The sequence below is a fragment of the Parambassis ranga genome, chromosome 1, assembly GCF_900634625.1.
Source record: "Parambassis ranga chromosome 1, fParRan2.1, whole genome shotgun sequence".
Lineage (NCBI taxonomy): Eukaryota > Metazoa > Chordata > Actinopteri > Ambassidae > Parambassis > Parambassis ranga.
This window is the reverse complement of record NC_041022.1, coordinates 4,924,144-4,947,514: the sequence shown is the minus strand read 5'-3', so window position 1 is coordinate 4,947,514 and position 23,371 is coordinate 4,924,144. Positions and strand designations below refer to the sequence as shown.

The window sequence follows — 23,371 nt, the reverse complement described above, 5'->3', positions numbered from 1 at the left end:
GGCCTCTTGGACAGCATGTCATGTTGCCCATCTTTATATACAGTCAAACCAACAGGATAAGCTAAACTATCATTCTGAGCTAATGTGACTGAAGATACAGCGTTAGTGTAACAGCAAAAGTAATTCTTTGGTTATTGATTTTAATCTATGAGGTCTACGTGAACTCTGCCGTGCTGGCTGGCTGGCTGTGGCTCTGGTGCAGGTTAGGGTGAGACAGGTTGGTAAAGGTGGAGACAGACAGGTGACCAGTGGCTGCAGTGTCACCTTTCAAGGGTGCACAAATCTCTCAGAACACAGCTCTGACAGATAAACAATGATCAGTTTGATTGATCAGAACCTATTCTGTTTTAAAGGTTATACTTCAGCACTGATTTGATGTGTGTGGTTAGACTGACCTGTCACTCTGTATGATGATGATGATGAAGGTCAGGTAATGAGGACTCAGCAGAGGAGACTCCGGACATTCGGGCTCTGTTCCACCCAGCTGACTTGGCCTGTCTTTATCATTGGGTCAGGATAAGGTTTGTCGTGTCTCCTTGGCGCCCTGGTGACTGAGGCCTCGTGGGAAATCTCAGGTGACTGCGGCCCTCGTCCTTACAGTCAAAACTCAACGTGACGCGGAAAAAAAATGAAAGCTTGTCCATTAAGTTAATCAATAATTCAGTAGCAGCCCTGTGAGCCTCTGCTTCTTCCTGTAACATGACACCCCCGCACCCCTCCGAACCTCCCCTCTCTCCCTGGAGTCTCCCGCCATGACTTTGACATCTGATTGGCTGTCAGCACAGAGCTGCTAACAACAGTGCGTGCATCCTTATCAGTCAGCTAGATCCGTCTGAAACGATGTAAATGGAAGATATATAATCAATTTCATATATCAGTGCTGATCATCCATTTATTGATCAGTGGGTATTGATGCCAGAATACAGAATTGTAGACAGAAATGAACCTTGTGGTGGTCAGGGGGGAGATTCCACTGAAAGGCAGATGAAGATTGAAGAGGAAAGACCTGTCTGAAGACGACTCCTCATACTCTTCTTCACCAACAGAACCAGCAGCAGAACCTTGAATACAAGAACCACGAGAGAGAGAGAGAGAGAGAGAGAGAGAGAGAGAGAGAAAGCACTCTAATCAATATAGGTTGGCTTTTTCCCACGATCCACACCTCTGTGTGTGTGTGTTAGCATCAAACCTGTTAGCAGAAGTTATTGATTGTTGTCCTGAAGCTTCATCGGCTCGTATCGACCAATAGGACGGATGCTGCTGTGTCACCTTCTGCAGGGTCAGAGGATGTGGGAGGAGTGTGTGTGTGTGTAAGTGCACGTGTGCATTCATGTGTGTGCACGCCTGCGTGCGGCCATCATGAGTAGAGTTTTAATTAGCGCTCACGGTGAGGTGTGAATATAATCGCTGTGTTGAAGTGCTGAAGTGGCGAGATGATGGAGGTCATGGAGGCGGGTGTCGATTCACCGTCACCTTCAGGCCAAGCACCCGCTTTTCAGCAAAACACTTCCTGGAGCTCTTTTATTAAAAAGCCCTGTAGTGGATATTGATCCAGTCTTTATCAGTCACTTCCTCTGATCATTTACATCATTGTTATCAATCATATCTGTCAATATTGTCATCAATGTAGTTATTGTTGTTAGTCTGATCGCCTGCAGATCTGTTTGTTGTTTTTATTTTGATACAGACACACACACACACACAGACACACACACACACACACAGACAGACACTCACATACACAGACACACACAGAAACACACACACACAGACGCACACGCACACGCACAGACACACACACACACACACACAGCCACACACACAGACACACACACAGACACACACACAGACACACACACACAGCCACACAAACGCACACAGACACACACACACACACACACAGACACGCACACACACAGACACACACAGCCACACACACACAGCCACACACACACACACAGACACACACACACACAGACACGCACACACACAGACACACACACAGCCACACACACACAGACACACACACACACCCACACACACACACAGACACAGACACACACCCACAGACACACACACAAACACACACAGACACGCACACACACAGACACACACACACACACACACACACAGACACAGCCCCACACACAGCCACACACACAGACACACACACAGCCACACACACACAGACACACCCACAGACACACACACAGACACTGTCGGTGATACTCATCTCTAAAGCTGGATGCAAAGTGACACCGAGCCTTAGCGTGAGTAAAATCTGGATGCTGCTCTGTTCTGATACATGAGGTTATAAATTCAAGTCCAAAGGTGAGCAGCCCCCCTTTAGGGTCTGAGCTCTCTGGCCTTTCCATTCTTTTATTTTCAGCCTCTCCAGCATGTGGATTTGCTGCTGTGCTTTCGATCACTGTCCTGTCACATGATCCAGTTTAACCCTGCTTTTACTGTCAGACAGATGGCCTCACATTTACTTTGTCCTCATAACTCTTAAAACAAACTGGACTCTTCAGTCTTCTAACTGCACTGTCACAATAACACTGAGCATGCTCAGTAGGTCTGCAGGCTCTGACATGTAGCTCTTGGGTTTTTGTGTGTCTGAGCATTGTCTGACTTCGGTCTGAATGTGCTGGGACATCCAGTCCTGTGAAGACTGACAGCTGTCCTGTGAATAATCTTCCTCACTGCAGAACTCCTGATAGTTTAAAATGCTTTTATAAAACTTTCCAGATTGATGTGCAGCTTCTCTAAACCCGTGTTTCCCTCACACACCTGGATGCTGCAGAGATGTCAGGTCTGCAATCCTGCTGATGATCAATTCACCTAATTAAATCCTATGGAAGCAGTAAGCTTCGACTTCCTGTAAGCTGTAAGGGGGCCAGGTGTTTTTGTTGTTGTTTTGTTTTTGGCTTCATTTTTGCTAAATAAATAATGGCACAGTGAGAGGGAGGTCTGGGTGTCCCTGCTTAGACTGCTGCCCCCACGACCCGGCCCCGGATAAGCGGTTGAAGATGGATGGAAATACTGGCACGGTGAAAAATGATATGTTTAACATGACCGGAGGAGCAGCCTGGCCTTCTGTTTACCCTGTTCATATTTAGAATATTAGTAACGATAATAACCTGTAGTGTTTGTTTTTGTCCTGTAATGTATGAGGTCTGCTGCATGTTTGTTCCTCTCTCTCCTTCATCCTCTCTGTCCTGTCTCCCTCTTCTTCTCCTCTCTCTCTCCTTCATCCTCTCTGTCCTGTCTCCCTCGTCTTCTCCTCTCTCTCTCCTTCTTCCTCTCTGTTCTGTCTCCCTCTTGTCTCCTCTCTCTCTCTTTCCTTCTCCGTCCTGTCTCCCTCTTCTCCTCTCTCTCCTTCATCCTCTCTGTCCTGTCTCCCTCTTCTTCTCCTCTCTCTCCTTCATCCTCTCTGTCCTGTCTCCCTCTTCTTCTCCTCTCTCTCCTTCATCCTCTCTGTCCTGTCTCCCTCTTTTTCTGCTCTCCTCCTTGACCTGGCTGGCTATCAGCAGGAGGACACTGCTTGCCTGAACTGCTTCTTTGGGGGTCAGACCGTGGGCTTCTGTAAAGCATCTATAACAATTTGTTTAGTAGAAGATGCTATGGAAATAAAGTTTAATAGAATTGATGGCGTTTAGCAGCAGCTCAGAGCAGAGCCTCCATTTTAATGAGAGGTTACATAAATCCTCCATATTTATTCTGATCAGCAGAGAGAGGACAGGCTTTAATGAGGCCTGAAGCCTCCAGCGGCAAAGACTCACAACAAAGGCTCTTTTGTTCTCTCCCTGAGCAGTTTCTGTCTGCTCCAACATGATGAACATGTGGACAAAATAACGGAAACACCCGATGATGTCTGCATGCTGAGCAGAACGCTTCGATTGAAGGCCGGAGGAGAAACTGTTATCATCACAGTGTACAAACATGTTCTGACTGCAATTAGCAAGCTGCTGAGTCTGAATAATCAGTGTCAGCTGTTTTTAAGACAGAAAACACGAAAACATGAAGACAACAAAGAAAATGCAAAGACACCAAAGGTTTGACTAAAATAAAACAAGTCTAAGGTCTGAATGTTCGACTTAGTGCCTCATATCTGTGTGTTTATGTAGGTGAGGACTTTGCCGTGGTGCAGCAGGTGATCCAGATGATCAAAGACTTCAAACACTCCAACATCGTGGCATACTATGGCAGCTACGGTTACTGTGACAACAGCATCAGGACCAAAACACATCACATCTACCTCAAGTAGATTCTGTGTGTCTGCACACGCACAGCAAGGAGAATCTGTGGATCTGCATGGAGTTCTGTGGAGAAGTAACATTAATTATTAGTCCGTGCAGGTCTGTTTGGCTCACTCTGATCTTTCACAGCAGCACTGCTGTCAGATGAACACACAGCTCCACAGTCTGCATGTGAAGAAAACTATTTGAAATGATTTTCGTGGCGCTGCGTGGTGCACTGCAGCGTGTCTGCGTTTCTGTTGTCACAAACTTTTCTTCTTGGACACTTTAAAGATCATTTTTAGAAGCCCGTCAGATTTCAGTCAGTTTAACAAACATCTGACCTCAGCTCAGTAATGAGGCTTCTTGTTCTCCTGTTGCCATGACAACACCCACGCTGCCTTCATATCCTCGCTTGTTAAGTCCCAGTTTGTTCTGACAGGGGTGCCGGGTTTCATTTGAGTTAATGAGGCCCAGTGGTGAAATGCCAGATGCTCGGCCTCATTAAACCTTAGTGGCAACAACAGGGATGACCTGGGGCGCCCACTCCCCCATCACCTGCTGGGCTGGTATAAAGCTTCGACCCCCGCTGAGAGCAAGGGGGCCGAGGTCGTCTCCTGCAGCAGCCACATAATGACGTAAACCGCAGTTTGACTCTGAACACCTCTCATTTCACTGTGGCAGCAAGAATCTGTGTCGCCTTCCTCATGACGGGGCCTGAACCAAATCCAGACCCAAGAGACTCCTTATCCTCCTGTGATCCATGAAATGCAGTTCCAGTAAAATGATTCCTGTGGTAATCCAGGGGTTAAATATCTCTGGTTCTCCTGTTTGTCCTTCAGTGACTGGTCCACTAACCATCGCAGATAGCCTACGCTCTGTGGAAAACTCTGTCAGAGACTCTTCTATCTTCACAGCAAAGGAAGGATGCACAGACACTTTAAGGTGAGCTGTGGCATGGTTTATTGATTACTGATTATTGGTTAGAATAAAATGTTTCCATATACACATGCAGGGAGCAAAATATTCTGCTGACCAATGCCAGATACATCAAACTGGGTGAGTTACTTGCTGTCATCACACCACACTGAAACTTCCTGGGAAAAGACTCTTTAGGTGTTTCTCTGTGTGTTTCTCTGTGTTGGCAAATCACTATGTCCATGGTCATGATTGATGATGATGATAGTGATGATGGTGATGTTCATGGCGGACGGCTCCAGAGGTAGCGGCGGCGGAAGGCCGGCTACAACCAGCTGTGCAACTGTGGGTCGTCTGAATCACAGCTGTTGAGCTGGCTGAGCTGCAGCCTCCGATGTTTGACCTCCACCCTATGAGGTAAGCCAGTGCTGGGTGAATTGCTGTCATGTGACCCTTTTGTCCTGTGGCATGTGACCTGTCAGCAGTGAAAGTCACTACAATGTAATCAGCAGAGACTCACACGTGCTGTCAGATCAGAGCTGCACCTGAACACTACATGAATACTACATCTAATGCCAGAAAGGGCTTCTGGGAAAGGGGGTGGAGTCACATGGTAGAGCAAAGAATTGAGCTGTGAATGATGATTAACAGGAATATTGATTTGGTATCTCAGAGCTCTGCTGATGACTAAAAGCAACTTTCAGCCACCCAAAGTAATAGACAAGGTCAAGTGGTGAGTGCCTGTCCGTCCGTCCGTCCATCCATCCATCCATCCATCCATCCATCTATCTATCTATCTATCTATCTATCTATCTATCTATCTATCTATCTATCTATCTATCTATCTATCTATCTATCTATTACAGCACAGACACATTGATGTAATATTCATGAATGTAATCAGGCAGTTGCTGAATTATTAACGGGAGCGACCAGGTGCTGTTAATGTACAGACTGAATATTCTCTTTGAATGTCAGCTGATGTAAAGATGGCAGAGCAGCAACGTGAGCGGAAGACTAATTTTAGGCAGAGTGGAACTTTAACAGGAGCCTCGCAGTGAAACAGCCGGACACAGTGATACACAGCATCAATAAACTAAACATTAAACAATGTGATGGATTCAGTTTGTCTCTCAGTAAACTGACAGAGGTCTCTAAACAGCAACCTGTGCACTGACCGGGTGACTGCTATGAGCAGAGCACCCACTTGCTGATCATGTGACAGTATCAGGGAGACTCGGCAGATTCCTTTGCGTCATGTTCCCTTTTAAACGTTTGTTTGTTTCTGCAGGACGGGAAACTTCCCCCATTTTGTAAAAATCCCTTTTTGACTGAAAACCCAAAGAAACGACCTGCTGCACCTAGCACAGTTGCACCGATGATGATCGTCATAAAGGTGATGTTGGTGACGATGGTGATGATAATGATTTATTACCAGTTTGTCTCCATTTCTGTTCACTCTCTATACATCGGACTTCAGACACTGCTCACAGTCCTGCCACCTGCAGAAGTTCTCGGACGCCATCTGTACCAGCAGAGGTCGGGAGGCAGAGTACATGGGTGTGGTGGACAGCTTCATGGAGTGGTGCGGACAAAAGCAACTGCAGCTGCATGTCACAAAGACAAAAGAGCTGGTGGTGGACTTCAGGAAGCACCAGACACTCCCAGACCCGGTCAGCATCAAAGGTACCAATGTGGACATTGTGGACAGCTACAAATACCTGGGTGTCCACATTGACCGCAAACTGGACTGGTCCACAAACGCAGAGGCAATATACAAGAAGGGACAGAGTCGCCGGTATCTCCTGAGGAGACTCAGGTCCTTTAACGTCATGTCATGCATCACTGTCATTCCCTCCACTGGTCTATATTTGTATCCATGCTTTATATATTGTGCTCATACTGTGTACTGTACCCTGATTGGATTTTAGTGACACTTGTACTGGTGAGGATGATGATAATGATGATGTTGTTGATGCTGATGATGGTCGTGATGGCGATGATGATGGTGATGACAATAACAGGGATGATGATGATGACGGTGATGATGAAGGGGATGGTTTCTATCCTTCACAGCACCCATTCTAGTCTCAGCCGCTCATTCGAGCTCTTGCTGTTGAATGGCTGAAGTCAGTGACCCAGAGCAGAGCACCTTTCAGAGACACCTGGATGATGACAAGCCTGACGCAGAGGTGAGGAGTAGTGGCTGGAATGATGATGTCACATCCTGCCCTGTTTTTTCTTTCTGTCTTTCTGTGTAGCACAGCTGTTGTGTTATTGTGTGTTTGGCTTCATCGGGTTTTGTTTGTTTCTTTCTGTCTGCAGCAGTCACCTGCTGTCAGGTAATTCCGGCTGCTCCTCAGCAAAAAAACTCCAACCAATCCCAGGGTGAGGAGGCTGCCACTCATAGCAGAGCCAAGTAACCTGATGATGACGTGAGCAGCCAGGCAGAACACAGGAAGCTAACAGGAAGCTACTGGACTATGAGGAGGACTATGAGGAGGAGCTCTGCTACACTGCCAGATCCTACCTGGTATTTACACACACACGTTAATGCTCACAGGCCAACCCAGTGTTTGCAGCAGTGCTTTGATATTTCTGTTCACTTGTATGATGTCTCTTCCTGCTTTACTGACTGGTCTGATTTAGTGTGTATTTGGTCCGTTCTGGGTGCCATGGTTACACAGTGATTTGTGACAACAGAACCAGCTGTATAAACCAGAACCAGCAGACATTATTTGATTAACCTGATCGATACCTTTGTCTGCAGGAAAGCAGGAGCAGAGTGTGGTGGGAGGAAGAGGAGGAGACGATCAGTTGCAGTGCTTCAGTCTGCTGGGAGTTTAACAGCTGGAAGAGCTGAGTCAGCTCTCCACTGACCAATCAACTGCCTCCACATCTGAAAGAAACTGCTGCAGGATCCGGATCCAGATCAGAATGTGTCCTCTGTTTAAACAGGTGAAGACAGAAGCAGATATAACCATCACAGTGAAATCAGGATGTTGTCATGAGAGTCTGGACCTCTGCTGTGCAACTAAAGGACGCACGCACTACCTTGCAGGATAAAGAAGCTGCAGCAGGGTTTCTGTCCTCCATCAGTGTTTGAGTGTTGACCTCAGCTCCATCTGAATAATTCATCGGCACTCTCAGGGGGTGGAGGTGGGGCTGAACGCAGCAGCAGCGGTGCTGATGAAAATTTAAAGACATTGCATTTGAGCACTTTGTGATATTTGCTAACGCTGAAGAAAATCCAGCTGAAGGTTTCAAATGGAGAGCTGACATTTCTCAGGTCACCACTATGTTTCCTCTTCTGCTGCCTCAGGGTGCTGACCTTTGACCTTTGGCACAGACAGTTGCACGATGCATCCTATACTTGCAAGTTCAGGGACACAGCTGAAAATGATGTCATCAGGCAGCTGCTGGGTTCGGGTTGAGCGGTTGTTATTGTGTACTACACTGTACAGTGTGAGTTTATCTCAGTTTATCTCCCCCTTTCTGTCCATGTCCTGATGTTCACTGGACACTCCAGGTGAAGATCCCCTCAGTTCTAAAGTCCACATGAGTCCTGACCGACACGCAGACACTGATGAAGAGTGAACATCCTCTGCTGTTTTATCCTCTTCTCAGATGGGAGCCCGTTTCTCCAAAGGTCTTAACGTCTGAAGATTCACTCTGCGGCCTCCTGGATCAACCCTGACACCAGAGGTACCCCTCTGAGTCTGTCAGGCCTCTACAGTGCAGTCATGTTTATGTTTCTTCACATCACTTTCTGATTTTTGGAGCAGAGGAGGGAGTTTATACCCTGAACCTGAATGAGATGCAAGAGAGCTGCATGAGAGCTGCTCCTCCTGAGCTCCTGAGCTGCTGTCAGGCGAACAACACTCTGGTGACGCATACCAGAATGGCACAGAGTGCTGCTGCCCTCTGCTGGTCAAAGTCTGTTTTCCTGTCCAGCTATCCTCAACAGCTTCAAGAGTCACTGATGGGTTTGGGCTGGGCTGAGCACAGTGTCCTGTACCTCCTGGCTGGACATGAGCACAGCTACTGAGTTTACATACACACCATTCATACTGTGTGTTTGGTCCATTCACATTAACCCCTGACTCTTATCATTACAACTAAAGATCTACACAGAGAAGCATCACCTGGAGTCAAATGCAGCTGTTGTCCCATGGTGGACGCAGTCCAACCCAGTTCAGTTAACATGGCAGCAGCAGACCAGGATGCTGATTATTCAAATAAACAAAACAAAACGTTTTGCCTGGTTATAGGAGAAGGAAACAGTAATTATCTTAAAACACACCAGCTGGTGGCGCTAGCTGGATGCGTCAATTTGCTAACCGCCAACAGACTCGAAGAAGAAGAAGAAGTAACACTGAGGACAATCGCCTCTTGGTCTCCGCTGCTACTTTAAAATAATTTATTTAGGACACACAACACACGGGACAAGACAAAGACTACATGATTAAAAGTCACCTAACTGCGCCAGGTTCTGAGCTTCAGCGCTGGTCTGGCCTGGTTCCAGAGCCCAGCAGCAGAGGGGTTTCTCACCTGCCTGCCTGTCTGCCAGTCTGTGTGTCTGTCTGTCTGCCTGTCTCTCTTTCTGAAAGACAAAGCTGAAAAACAGGATAAAACATCTTTAAACTGGCAACAATAAATATCTTTACAAACAGGATAAAACATCTTTAAACTGGCAACAATAAATATCTTTACAAACAGGATAAAATGTGTCATGTTGATGAAGGCCCATCCAGATCATCCATTTTCAGGAGGTTGGAGCATGTGGACTTGTAGAGTCCTCTTGAAGACGTGTCTCTGCTCCTCCATCAGCTCCATCAGCTCTCACTGTTTGGTGGAGACATGGTTTATATGTGGTGGAGGAGCTCAGTGGGGGGTTTGTGTGAGACTCTCCATACTGACCTGTGTTGGTCTGACTGACCGTGTCTAACCACCATGACAGGGGACGTGGTGGGGGATCTCCTTGGAGGAGCAGAACGTCTTCAAGAGAACTCTGACGCCCCCCCCCCCCCCCCTGTAATAAGGTGGACGATGAAGATGAGGGACCGCTGGTGAGCTGCAACAGCTTCCCGTGACGTCACGTATTGAGATACTGAGGTGTATGTCGGTCGATTATTCTGTGACGTAGTGAGGGCTCTTATTTTGAAGCGCTCACAGCGGGGACTCTTCCGGAACCGAGACGCAGACGCGGTTTCTGTGGTTGTGATTGACGGACGGTGCAGGCAGCCGCGCGCTCACCTGGCGGACAGGTGCGACCAGAATCCGGTAAGACAGAACATCTGTGTGCCGAACCCGCGCGCTGATCCAACCATCGGGAGTAAAACTATAGACGAGCTGCGCTACTTGTGCTAACCAGGCTAGCAGTGCTAACAGCCGTGTTACAGTTTTCGTCCGCTGTAAACCCGGTCCGTTTCTGGTCTACGGTGTTTCTGGACCGGGTCCACCGCGGTCCCGTTATTCATTTTAATAGGTCTGTGGTAACGGAGCCGGACTGACTGCAGCTCAGAGGCCTGTCTGGACCGGGTCTCCGGTGACCTACTTTCGCCAGAACCCCGCATGGAAACAGACCGGAACCGGTTTACATGAGAGTTCAGATTCGCGTCGGATGATTAATCCTAATCGGTGTGGATCGGCTGGAAAATTGATCAGGAAGAGACTTTATTCGTTGTTTTGCCCCAGGTTAAAATAAGAGTCTGCGGCTTGTTCTTCCGGAAGTCAGACAGAATTTCAAATTAAAAGACACATCACCATAATAATAACAGTTTACCATACCGTGATTGTTTTGTTTGCATCAGCAGCAGACACATCCTTGTTTGTTTGTTGTCTGAGTGAGATATATGTGACATCAGTGTTTCTTAGAGTCGGCCTCCTTTTTGTCTGCAGGAACAAAAAGCTCCCATCTGCAGGTCAAAGGTCCCCCCCCACAGTCATGGCTCTCATCTCTCTGGAAGACCTTGAGGGACTGGACGACGAGCAGCTGGACGATGACATCACAGACAACCCAGAGCCAATGGATGAAGACGAAAGAGACCGGCTGCTGGCGCACTGGCAGGCTGTCGCCAGTACTCACCAAGTGTCAGTTCCTCCGGGTGAGTGGGTGCCCTCTTCCACCAGGTAGGGGTTGTCTGAGGAAACCTCCGGCAGCTTTGGAGCTACTTTTAGCTTTTATTTTGAAGGCTAAACAGCAGGGCCCGTTTCAGGAAGCCGGTTCAGTGAAACTGAGTAGTTCATCATGAGATGAGTGAAGCCTCCAGGTAACAGGGAGGAGACTTTAACCGAGACTGAGTGAATAATGGTCAGCTGATGTTCCTTTATCAGGGTCATGAAGAAGCTGAATTATTCACAGGAAGTTTTTTTACAGATACTTATTTATGGTTTCATCACATCACATCACATCCACACAAGTGACTCACATTGCAGTGTAGTAGAAAGTGGTTGTTTTGTTTGTTGAGGGGCAACAAGAAGTCACAGCTTCCTGCTCTGTGTGTTCCAGAAATGACAGGACCCATACAGGAAATGACTCGTAACAGCCAGCAGAGGGAGCCCCTACCTTTCGCCTCTATTTCCCGCCATGAGAAGGTAAAGACCTGGAGGGTTGTGGGTCAGTGGAGAGTGGAGTCCGGCCGGTGTTGCTGACCTGTGTTGTGTGTGCAGATGGGGGAAGTTCTGTACGAGGAGCGTCTGTACCCGGCAGGAAACTGGGCGTGTGTGACACGCAGAGAGGATCTCTACGAGCAGAGCATCTCCATGGGCTTCATGAAACTCATGCGCTTCATCTGCAAGGAGAACTCTGCAGGTCAGATCCCATCCATCACAGAACACCTGCCAGACGCTCAGGATGAAGCAACAAGTGGCTCACTGATGTGTGTATTGATCGTGTACAGGTAGATATCTGGGGATGACAGTGCCAGTGATCAGTAACGTCCACATGATGGAAGATGGGAACACGTTTGAGAAAGACGTGGAGACTGCGTTCTTCCTGCCCGCAGAGTTTCAGAGCAGCCCCCCCCAGTCCTACGACCCCGACATAACCATTGTCTACAGAGAGCCGGTCAGAATCATCGCCAGGTCAGGCTTTTAGAATGTTTTGATATGCTAATCATTTGATTGCCAAGTTCAGATTAGTCCTTGATAGCGATTGTACCCTCTCTGATTGGCCTTCAGGACGTTCTTCGGGACGACTACGGAGGAGACGGTGGGCCGTCAGATCCACCTGCTGTGGGAGATCCTCGGCATACGTGACGACCTCCGGAGGGACCAGTACGTCGTCGCGGTGTACGAGAACCCAGGCGTGTCACGCCGTAGGAACGAGATATGGTTTATCCACCGCGACCTGTAGACTCCTCCCTAATATGCATTTTGATTGGCTGGATATGTCTACTCACACTTTTTACAGCTGAGTTGTCCTTCGTTGTGAAACAGATCAATCAGTGCAGGTCCTGACACTAAAAGCTGTTCCATACTCCACCACAGCAGAGAAACTTGTTCTTGCTCTTGTGCTCCAAGAAGAAAATGACGTCACTTTGTTCAAAATGGGAGCGCCGGATGAGAAGTTCTGCACGGTTTTTTGAAAAGTCTGGGCTGAAACGATCTTTTCGTTTCTTGCCACCCCGGGAACATGAACAGATTGCTCTGTTCTCGTAGAGTATGGAACACACTTCAGTCCCATCCCTACCCCGTTTTTGTCCTTAACCACGATGGTGATGATGTCAGATAAAAAGTTCATCCTGGCGTCAGGGGATATGTTCCATTAGAATACATGGTGCCTGCTTTAATAAAAGGAAGGCTGGTCGTCTGTGATCAGAACAGTTCTTTAAACTAATCAGAAACTTTAACACCGGCGAGTTATTAAACAGTATATTGTCACTTCGTTCTGATGACCAATCGAAGCGAAGATCAATGACTGAAGCTTTTAGAATGTTTTGGGTTTTGGGTCCATGCATTGATGCTCTTCTTTTCCATCACCATGAACCTGTTGTTTAATATTTAATCAATCAGCTTTGTGATTTTTGTGTCAGAAATTAAGAATGTTGTAATGTTTTTATTCAGTTCTACCTATTTTCCAACATTTGTGTAAAAATAAAAGCTCATTTAAAGTGAACGGAATGCTCTGCAGGTTGTTTGTCAAACAGCAGCGCCCCCCGCTGTGTGTTGAATGAAGTGTGTAAACGGGTATGTGGAACAAAAAAAAACCTTTATTTACAAAAACAAACCTGGAGTTTTTGTCACCTCAACATTCCAATAAGAAAAACCGATAAAAACAAACAAAATGTAAAAGTAATGGGGCGGGGCTCCAGAATGATGTCACTCAGATCAGGTCAGCCACTGCAGAGAGAAAACAACAGCAGAGTTACCACTGTTAGCAAGGGCCAGAATGATGTCCATGGCAACAACAGCAGGTCTGTGACCGTTACCGTTCATGGGCATCTCGTCGATCTGAGTGGAGTAATACTGCTCGATGTCTCGCAGGATCCTGATGTCATCATTCTTCACAAAATTGATGGCCACACCTTTACGACCGTAACGACCAGACCGACCGATCCTGGCAGAGGTTAGATGTTAAAACACTGTGTTTTCTACAGAATCAGTTTCTCTTTGGACTAGTTACACGTCACAGCGGGTCGGCAGATGTGTACCTGTGGATGTACAGCTCTCTGTTGTTGGGCAGGTCGTAGTTAATGATGAGGGAGACCTGGGGAACGTCCAAACCTCGAGCCCACACGTCCGTGGAGATCAGCACACGGCTGAAACACAAACACATTCACAGAGTAGAGTACACTGATGTCAGACGGGTCTGGTACGATTAGGTCAGTTTGAGTGTTACCTGGCTCCCGATCGGAACTCTTTCATGATGGACTCCCTCTCTTTCTGTGGCATGTCACCATGCATAGATGAAACTGTAAAGTTAGCCTCCCTCATCTTCTCCGTCAGCCAGTCCACCTGAAACAGCACAGTCAGACCGAACGTCCCACAACACTTTGCTGCAGTCCTTACATCATCCGTGTGTATCTTACCTTCCTCTTAGTGTTGCAGAAGATGACGGCCTGCGTGATGGTCAAAGTGTCGTACAGGTCACACAGTGTGTCAAACTTCCACTCCTCCCTCTCCACGGCAACAAAGAACTGCTTTATCCCTTCCAGAGTCAGCTCATCACTATCAGGGAGACACATTCATTGATCGTAGTGAGAAAGAGGGGGGGGCAGGTAGGTTTGCTGAATGTTGTTGGGGCAATTCTGACCGTTTGACCAGGATGCGAATGGGATCAGTCATGAACTTGTTGGTCATCTCCAGGATCTCGTGTGGCAGTGTGGCACTGATCAGCACCACCTGTGTGGCTGGAGGCAGGTAGCGGTACACATCGTAGATCTGCTCCTTGAAACCTGAGCAAAAGACATTTTTTGCTCACATCATGAATGCCAAGAGGATCGACTCCTTTGTGTGACCTATCCTGTGACGATTTAATTAAGCCGCGCTACACCAAGCCTTATCCATCTTTTTTTGCTATTTCATGCGAACTGTTGACCAGTAAAAACTATGGATGACGCTTCGTGAGGTCACCCGTGTGTTTCTGAGCTGTTTTGGATTTTCGGATTGTAAAGAGAAGTTACACTAATTTAACAAAAAGAGCATCAGAATGATATCTCCTACCTTAAAGCCTGAATATAATTAAACAGAGTGAGTTATAACAATACGCCACCCCCATACAGCTGACACGAAAATGGAACTTATCAATTGAGAACAGGAGGGTTTTTGAACCAGGCTGCAGACATGTTCTACTGTAAAGTTGGGCGTTTTAACATGGGAGTCTACAGGGACCGACTGGCTTGTGGAGCCAGTCCCCAGCAGCCCTCCTGGAAGTTGCCGCTTGATGTGAACAAACCAACAGAAATCTGCCAATCCTGTTCACAGTATTTTGTCTACACTGTGCCATCATTCTCTCCATTCTCTCCTAACACACCTGCTTTGTCTTACCTTTGTTCAGCATCTCGTCAGCCTCATCCAGGACCAGCATCTTAATGGCCCTTGTCCTCAGACTCCTGCGGCGGATCATGTCTGTAGACACATCAAACATATGTTAGCTTCCTATTGGCTGCTGCATTCAGAATTCCAACAACTCATCATTCTGCTACAAGAACAAACAGCTGCGTGTTACCATGGTTTCACTCACCAAAGACACGTCCTGGCGTGCCTGCCACTACGTGCTGACCGTAGTCCAGTTTGCGGATGTCCTCTCCCACATTGGTCCCTCCAATGCAGGCGTGACATTGGACATTCATGTAGTCTCCCAGAGCCAGAAGCACCTGAACACAGGGAGACAGAGCAAGCCAATAAGAACTCAGTCGGGCCTTTTCTTCAAGTGACTGACTGTGTGTGGTGACGGGGCAAAGCTACCTTCTGTATCTGTCCAGCAAGCTCTCTGGTTGGAGCAAGGATCAGAGCCTGGGTCTCCCTCACCTGCAGACAGGAAACGCATCAGACAGAAGCACACGAGGGTTGTCTGCCAATCAGAAGCTACAGCTGTGACACACTCACCTGGATGTCGAGACACTGCAGCACTGACACACAGAAAGTGGCTGTCTTTCCTGTTCCAGACTGAGACCTGAATGCACCACAGATTAGCCGTTAGGACAACATCCTCTAAAGGCTGATTTATACGTCTGTGTCGAAACGACGGCGTACCCCTGTTACCCTCTGCAGCTACACAGACTGCAACCACTTTGGCTGGCTTAGTAGCAACATATTTCCTGTGCAGCCATCTTTAAAAAACTTGTCATCTACTAACGTGATTATGGACAATACAGTTATTCCCAAAAAATGTTTTTCCTCCAACTCCAACCAGATACGATCTCTCTGTCACTGTATCGGTGGGAGAAAACCAGCGATACAGCTCTAGTGGTGAACTGCACCATAACAAGCAAGTGATGCAGAAGTCCGAAGGGTTCACGACAGGGTACGCCATCAATTCAATGCAGAAATATAAAGCCGGCAAGGCTCATGCAATCACACCAGCACAAAGGCAAACAGACCAGTGATGTGATTACACACAGAACTGAGGTCAGCTTACTGAGCAATGACGTCTCTGCCCTTGATGATCTGTTTGATGGCTCTCTGCTGGATGGCTGATGGCTTCTCAAAACCTGAAACACAAGTCACATTAAACACTCTACCCATCTCACATGAAATCCACACACAAACACGCACACCTGGATGCCGTCATGTTTGGATTTAACTACACATGATTCTTGCGTCTCTGCTTATGTTCTACAATAAAACAAGTCCCTCGGGATGAAACAGGTTTCAACAAACTTCCTACACCTGAACTTCATAGACAAACAACAAGTCACACAGAGCTGATAGACGGTCAAAGTGTGTTAAACACTGCAGCAGGCTGCTCTTTGTTTCCTCTAAACACCAAGGTCCCCTCAGAATTCTCATGGTTTAATTAAACTAACAGAACGATGTGTTGAACTGGCGAACTGCAACGGAGAGGTTCTACGGGAGAAGCTAATGCTAACCGAAGACCTACGCACATTCATTCTTTAGCACGTTATTCAGAAATGAACTAAAACCGTGTATCTACAACACATTACTCAGGTATTCTGTGTAAAATGTGTTGGTGCTAAGCTGTTAATGTTGGCCTCCTGAACCAACGCTTAACTGCGGAGGCCGCGCAAAGCCCCGGCCTACCGTATGCGTAGATGCCTCGGAGTAGGTCCTCTCGGAGGCCCATCGTGTCGAATGTGGGGGTGACATCAACCTCCTCGCTGGTTTCAAACTCCACCTTGGTCATGTCTTCCTCCTTCAGGAGTCTCTTTCTGCTCTGCGCGCCAGCAGCAGCCATCTTCTCTCTGAAAGTTTGATTCGACTAAAATTCACAAAAACTCCAAAGAGACTGTGCGCCGCGCTGCTAGGTGCTACTATGCTACTAGCTAACACAGGAAAAGAAGAAAGACCGCCTCATGTGTCGCACCGATGACGCACACAGTGGGCGACGTCTGGCCTGACGTCACAGCGTTTTGTGCTGCCCTCTGCTGGTGCCTTCTTCTTCCTGATTTTAATATAAATACAGGAGCGAGGGAGCTTCCTTGACTCCTTTCAGACCATCTGTCCTCTCTGTCTAGGATGTGGACATTGCTGTCCTCAAAGGAGTGTCCTTTCTCTTTGAGGTGGAGGTGAACAGCTGAGTCCTGACCCGTGGAGGTGGCTCTCCTGTGGGCTGCAGTAGTCCAGTCTAGAAGTAACAAAAGCATGGAGGAGTGCTTCAGCATCACTCTGACAGGATGCTCCTGATCTTAGTGATATTACGGAGGTGACAGAAGGCGGTCAGAGAGACCTGATTAATATGAGGGATAAACCGCATGATCAAAGATAACGCTGAGGTTCCTCACAGTCGGACTGGAGGCCAAAGTGATGCCGTCCAGAGAGAGATTATGTCATCAGATAATCTAGATCTGAGATGTTTGGGGCCAAAATCAATGAGCTCAGTTTGTCAGTCTAACAGTCAAAATGTCCATTCTCACCTCACAGAGACATTTCCGGACAGACTGACTGAACTGTAGATCGTTTCCACGCGCTGACATGCAGGACTCATTTCACTCGTCCTCGAACACGGTGCACTGCTGCCTGCTGTTGGACCTATTCATTAAAATAAAATTTACTGTCCTCTATCATTTCATTTCAATGTCAACAACACGTTTTAGTCTGAAGTCACAGAACGTCTCAGCTTCTCTCAAAAAGTGTTTTTATTGATTATTTCAGAGGAAACAACCTGCTGACATCACAGCTGTATAGAAATACATTTACAAGAAAGTATAGAGAGATGAGGGTCAGAGGTCAAACCGCTGACCTGCTGTATTTTGTGATGCTGAGAGAAAAATAAGCCACCAAAATACCTTCAACTGTTACTGGACCATGATAAGATGAACAGTTCATTGATCAGGCTGTCAGACTGGATCAGCTCCAGGTTTAAATTCTGCTGCTTTCTGAAGTCATCAGCTCATAGATCACCACATATCCTTAAATGCATCAGCACTGACACCAGTCTGACATCAGCTCAAAGCTTCCCATTTTCCAAATTTCAGATCACACTGTTAAAACTAATGCGGGACAATAAACCTTCCAGCAATGTGTCGATCAATATATTATTGAAGGATTCAACAACCTGTGCCCCACTGCTTTTCAAAATAAAACATGTTAAAGGACAGAGACCCTTCTCTGATCACCAATGTAACATTATTCATCTAATTTGAACTGAAAATCACATTTTAATCTCAATCACACCTCTAACTCCTTCCAGCAGGAACTGTGTGTGAAATGTGTGAAGCTTGCTGACCAGCCTCTGTCACACATCTTATTTAAAAAAGCTGTGTTGTTTGTTTCGTGATCAATAACACTCAGTGACTCCTTTTGCTGAGGAATCAATGCTTTTGGCACTTTCCTTATATCCTGGAGTAAAAAAAACAGACACACACTGATCATGTGATACCTGCTCAGTGACATCATCACTACATTCAGCTGAACATCAGTCCGTATCATCCGTGTTGGATCAGAGTATTTACAGGAAAGTTGCACTCCTCAATTCACATCAGACACACAAAACATATACAACTGATCACTTCAAAGTGAAGAAGCAGGTCCGGCGGTGTGTGTGTGTGTGTGTTACAGTCATGTTAGCATCAGTCCTCTTTTGCTTGGTGGACATCCAGACTGACGACCTGCAGCTCCGTCAGGTTGCTGCTGCTGCTCTGCTGACTGATCACCATCTAAAGAACACAACACAGTCACAGCTGCTGTAATAGTGCTGCAGTAACACACATGATACATCATGCATACAGTACCACCAAGTCAAAGCACAATACTACACAGTACAGTACCGGGTGCAGCTGCACAGCAGACACCGGGATCTGAGCAGCAACTGGAGGAAGTGACGTCAGGAACACCTGCTGGACGGCGGCTGAAAGAACACACAGCTTTGAACACATATGTAACACATCAAGAACACATCCCCCATAGCAACTGGGCACAAGGTCGTACCAGGGTCATGTGACTGGCCGTGGCCTGTTGGTGGAAAAGTGTTGAGAACGGTGAGGCTGCCATCGCCCAGTGAAGGTGTTGGCGCAGCATACATCACTGTGTGACTGCCGGGGTACATCATGTGACCTGCTACTGAGGAAGAGGAGGAGGAAGAGGAGGAAACAATGGAGACAGGAAGACTGGCTGGAGAGAGAGAGGGGGGGGGGTGGGGGGGGGGAGAGAGAGAGAGAGAGAGAGAGAGAGAGAGAGAGAGAGGTCAACGCTACTTTACACTACTCAGAACTGATGAAGCTGCTTGGAGGAGCAGCGAAACATCTTCAGTGAACATGTCCTGCTGCCCTGCTTCAGCCTTTTGAACGATCACTACTCGATGTATCTTCACAACAGAGGATATGCACCGACATGACCCCAGAGCAGTCCTTCCTCACTGGTTGTCTCAGGTAGAGGAAACCACAAAAACTGCAGTAAAACTTAAAAAGGCAGCTGGACTCGACAGTCATCCTCAAAACTCACCCAAGAAGCAGTTCATTAGCATTTGAGCAGGAATTTTGAGTTCCTGACATTTATAAGTACCTGACATCATTGTAATAAACACAGTGGTAAGAATATCTATTTACATCTTTGTACAGAAGACACACTCAGCATCTAACCCTAACCCATCTCATCAGATGATAAGAAAGAGACCGAGCAGGATCTATTGTAAACTTAAAAAGTGGCTGATATCGGAAGATCCTACCAGTGGCTAAAATAAAAAGTGAGCACATGATCAACAGAGGCTGGGGTCTACAACACCCGGCAGGACCCTTAGGTGCAGGCTGAGCAAGATGTGGAAGGTGAGGGAAGTAGACCGTATTGGTTCACTGGGGTTAGGGTTTAGTTCACTCAGGGCAGTGACACCAAAATTGGAGGATTAGCTCCAGCAAATCCCACTTCAGACATCTTAGTCTAGCAGTGTTAGGAACAGCAGAGATACTATGCTGGACCCTTTAGCTCTCAGGCCTCTGGCAGAGAACCCGAGCCTCATTTTCAAAGTCAAAGTCAGCTCTGCAGATTTCAGCAGGCTGTAGAAGCAGATCTCAGACTTCTGGATAAATCTGTTGTGTGCTGACTGACTTTTCTTTGCAAAGACATAAAACCTTGTCGGCCGGCAGTGTCTATTCCATTCTTCACCAGAACATGAGGATTTCCACAACAACGTGCATCCCCTCTATAAAGTTGAGGAGGAGGCTCTCACCTGTGGAGGCAGGGTTGTGGATGTCAGAGCTGCTCTGATTGGTGGAGGTCTGCTGACTGCTGGCCTGAACCTGGATGGTCTGCAGCTGCTGAGAGACTCCAGCTCCTATTTTGAGCAGAACAATAAACATCAATCAATTTTACTGTAATGAGTTGTGAATACTGAATCTTTAGCAACAAAATCTGTCATAATGTAAAGCACTGAGCTCTCGGTTTACAGTGAGGAAGCTGCAGAGCACACTTCTGACCTGACAGTGAGACAGTGGCGGGGAGGCGGAGCAGCGTGGCCGGCTGTGTGGGTGGAGCGTGCAGCGTGGCAGTGGAGCCCTGGGCCACAGGGCTCTGGATGGCCAGAGGCTGGCCCTGCAGCTGGCTGAGGGGGATGGTGTGTGTACCAGGGGGCAGCGAAGCACCTGTGGACAGGTGTAAGGAGGAAGCGGGGCCAAAGGCAGGTTAGCTAAACTCAAGCAGCAGGAGGGCACGAATACCGGCTGAACATGTGACAAGTGACAGCATGTTGCACCTGATGGAACATAATCCACATGTTCATCATCATTAGTGCTAAACTGATCTCTGCTGGCCTATCAGGAAGCTGTGTGTTCATGCAGGAAACAGCTGACCCGTGGCATGCACCATGGAGACATACCGCCAGCCAGAGCAGGCAGTGACATCACAGGCTGTTTGAGTAGGAGAACGAACCTGATTGGACAGACAGGTGACTGACAGAAACTCCCACCTGACATCAAGGTGAAGCCTCCAGGAAGCACAACACCCGTTGACGTCTTTAGCACTGTTCCGTTAGAGGACGAACAAGGTGGCTGCCAGGAGGGGGCGCTGGTCTGCACCTGTAGGGACACAGAGGAGGAGGAGGAGGAGGAAGTGGAGGAGGAAGGCTGCGTGGTGCCAGGCAGGCTGAAGGCCGGTTTGATAAGATCCTGTAGGAAGCAGAGAACAAATGATGAACAGCTACTGCTCAGGTGTTACATCATGTTAGTGCCCCCCCCCCCCAGACTGTGCCCTGCTGTGGTGGACTGTGCCTTTACCTTGGCGTCCTCAGAGCAGCTGTCCGCCTCTGTCACCTGGTAGGTAAGATCTGTCTCCTCAAAGCCCGTGGCACTCATCCTCTGATCAGAGGAGGGGTCGGACCGGGGTGGGGAGTCCGGCGAGTTGAGGCAGGTCTGGATAAGGGCCTTCCCAGTCTCCGATGTGATCATGGGCTGCAGCTTTCTTGTTGCAAACGTGTACACATGTCCCGTCTCACTTGCAACCAGCAACAAAACCTGCGTCCCTGTGAGTGTGGACAGCTCATACGCCTTTTTATTGGGGGGGAGACAATAACATGAGACACCATCAGCTGTGTATGAGCAGCACGCCCACCTGAGATCAACACCTTACAGGGGTCAGTGGTGTCTAAGCTACGGCCCGTGGCCCAGCAGGGGTCTGCCCAGCACTCACCTTCTTCATGATGCCAGTTTTCCTCTTGCTGAAAGTTGTGTACCGCCTCAGTTTGTTGTCGATGAACTCCATCTTGATCTTGACCCTCCCTCTGGTCTTTTTACCGGGTTTGACCCCCTGCACACCAGGGCTGACCCCACCGTAACCCCCGGACAGGCCTCCGGAGGTGTGCGACGACTGTCGCCCGACTTCCCTCTCGCTCCTCTCCCGTTTCACGCCCCTTCGGTCTCCGCCTGATCCCGCCGCGTCTTCGTCATCCCCGGAGTCCGAGTCCGGTTCGGAGCCGCTGTAAACTACTTCAGTGCTGTACTCCCGGTCCTCAAACTGGCCTCCGTCAGTCATGGGGGTTGTGTTCGGTCCTGGTCCGTCTGTGTTTAGCCCGGTACCGTTGCCAGCCCGCCCGGGTCCGGTTCTGGTGCCCATTCCAGTCCCGCTTCCCGCCAGCATTCCCTTCAGCGCCCACCCGCCGCGGCCGCGTCTGGAAGCCTCCTTCTGGGGGCTCCGGCGGTGCTCGCAGCTCGTAGTACGGACACAGTCTGTACAGTAAACCGCTAGCTGCGCGGCTAACTGGCTAACAGCGGCTACTTTAGCAACAAGTCCTGGGCTGCCTCCATCAGCTGACTCCGTACATCAGCGGCGGTTCTCGCGAAGCAGCCGCAAATCACCAACAGCTATGAAGGAGAAAAAGAATTAAATCGATCCGGTTTGATTAGAAATCAAAAATAAAGTTATAAAGTTGTTTTCCTCAGTAATCAGTGAGGTCCGACCCCCTTAGATCACTCCGCTCCACATAAGGAAATGACGAGCAGCACCCGAAGGTACCAGTCCGCTGAGAAATGTAGGCTTACATTTAAGATGCCTTATGATCCCATTCAGTGTTTACCATGTCACACATTTGATCCGATACGTCACGATAGTGCTTTTTACACCATCTGTTCTAAGCAAGGCGTGAAGACAAGATAAACTGCGCGCAGTGATACCAAAGACGACCGATTCTAAGGGAACTACTTTTCTCCAAATAAAGAAACGCTTCTCCTTTTATGGCGCGGCCTCTCCTTATATGGTCAAAGGCTCGCTTCCAGCTGAAGTCCAGACTGAACAACAGCAAACACGTGGAGAGGAGAAGTATGGAAGCCCGGAGCTGCCAGACTTGAACATTCATACAACACAGACAGCTTCAGACTATGCATGCGCAGTGAGATCAATAAATCAGCTGAAGTTTGAGTGACAGGTTTCCGATCATCACAACAGACATGGACAGAAAGACAACTGCACGTGCATGGGTTCTTTCACAGATCCCTGAGGACCTGATCAGATCCTTGGCGTGATTCAGCAGCGGACTCTCAGTTTAAACCGTTTCAGTGAGAACAGAGGTCACGTGTAGACAAACAGCACTGGACTCCTGTTGATGTGTTTGTTGATTCAGATCTGTATTTGGATACAGTGCATCATGCCCTACAAACTGAAGCACTTCC

General features: G+C 48.0%; 3 protein-coding genes across 4 annotated transcripts; 1 reads left to right on the top strand and 2 right to left on the bottom strand.

Annotated features, from left to right (window-relative positions):
* The first annotated feature begins 10,310 nt into the window (after window positions 1-10,310).
* soul4 (heme-binding protein soul4) lies at window positions 10,311-13,275 on the top strand. The gene is made up of 6 exons (XM_028406826.1): window positions 10,311-10,439; window positions 11,058-11,263; window positions 11,668-11,753; window positions 11,829-11,970; window positions 12,059-12,242; window positions 12,339-13,275. The coding sequence occupies exons 2-6, from the start codon at window positions 11,104-11,106 to the stop codon at window positions 12,511-12,513; spliced, it is 747 nt and encodes a 248-aa protein (XP_028262627.1). The 5' UTR covers window positions 10,311-10,439; window positions 11,058-11,103; the 3' UTR covers window positions 12,514-13,275.
* A 72-nt stretch (window positions 13,276-13,347) lies between these two features.
* On the bottom strand, window positions 13,348-17,136 carry eif4a3 (eukaryotic translation initiation factor 4A3). The gene is made up of 12 exons (XM_028406814.1): window positions 16,863-17,136; window positions 16,240-16,312; window positions 15,708-15,774; window positions 15,567-15,629; window positions 15,343-15,475; window positions 15,147-15,227; window positions 14,413-14,554; window positions 14,189-14,327; window positions 13,999-14,114; window positions 13,811-13,918; window positions 13,589-13,716; window positions 13,348-13,499 (listed from the first exon to the last, which is right to left on the bottom strand). The coding sequence occupies exons 1-12, from the start codon at window positions 17,014-17,016 to the stop codon at window positions 13,483-13,485; spliced, it is 1,221 nt and encodes a 406-aa protein (XP_028262615.1). The 5' UTR covers window positions 17,017-17,136; the 3' UTR covers window positions 13,348-13,482.
* A 766-nt stretch (window positions 17,137-17,902) lies between these two features.
* Window positions 17,903-22,838, bottom strand: LOC114442208 (serum response factor-like). Of its 2 annotated transcripts, XM_028415571.1 has the most exons (8): window positions 21,897-22,838; window positions 21,485-21,754; window positions 21,178-21,376; window positions 20,690-20,854; window positions 20,443-20,547; window positions 19,209-19,391; window positions 19,049-19,128; window positions 17,903-18,937 (listed from the first exon to the last, which is right to left on the bottom strand). In XM_028415571.1, the coding sequence occupies exons 1-8, from the start codon at window positions 22,341-22,343 to the stop codon at window positions 18,851-18,853; spliced, it is 1,536 nt and encodes a 511-aa protein (XP_028271372.1). In that variant the 5' UTR covers window positions 22,344-22,838; the 3' UTR covers window positions 17,903-18,850. The 2 variants fall into 2 exon arrangements, with proteins under 2 accessions (XP_028271372.1, XP_028271382.1); XM_028415581.1 differs by lacking the exon at window positions 20,690-20,854.
* Between the last annotated feature and the right edge of the window lie 533 nt (window positions 22,839-23,371).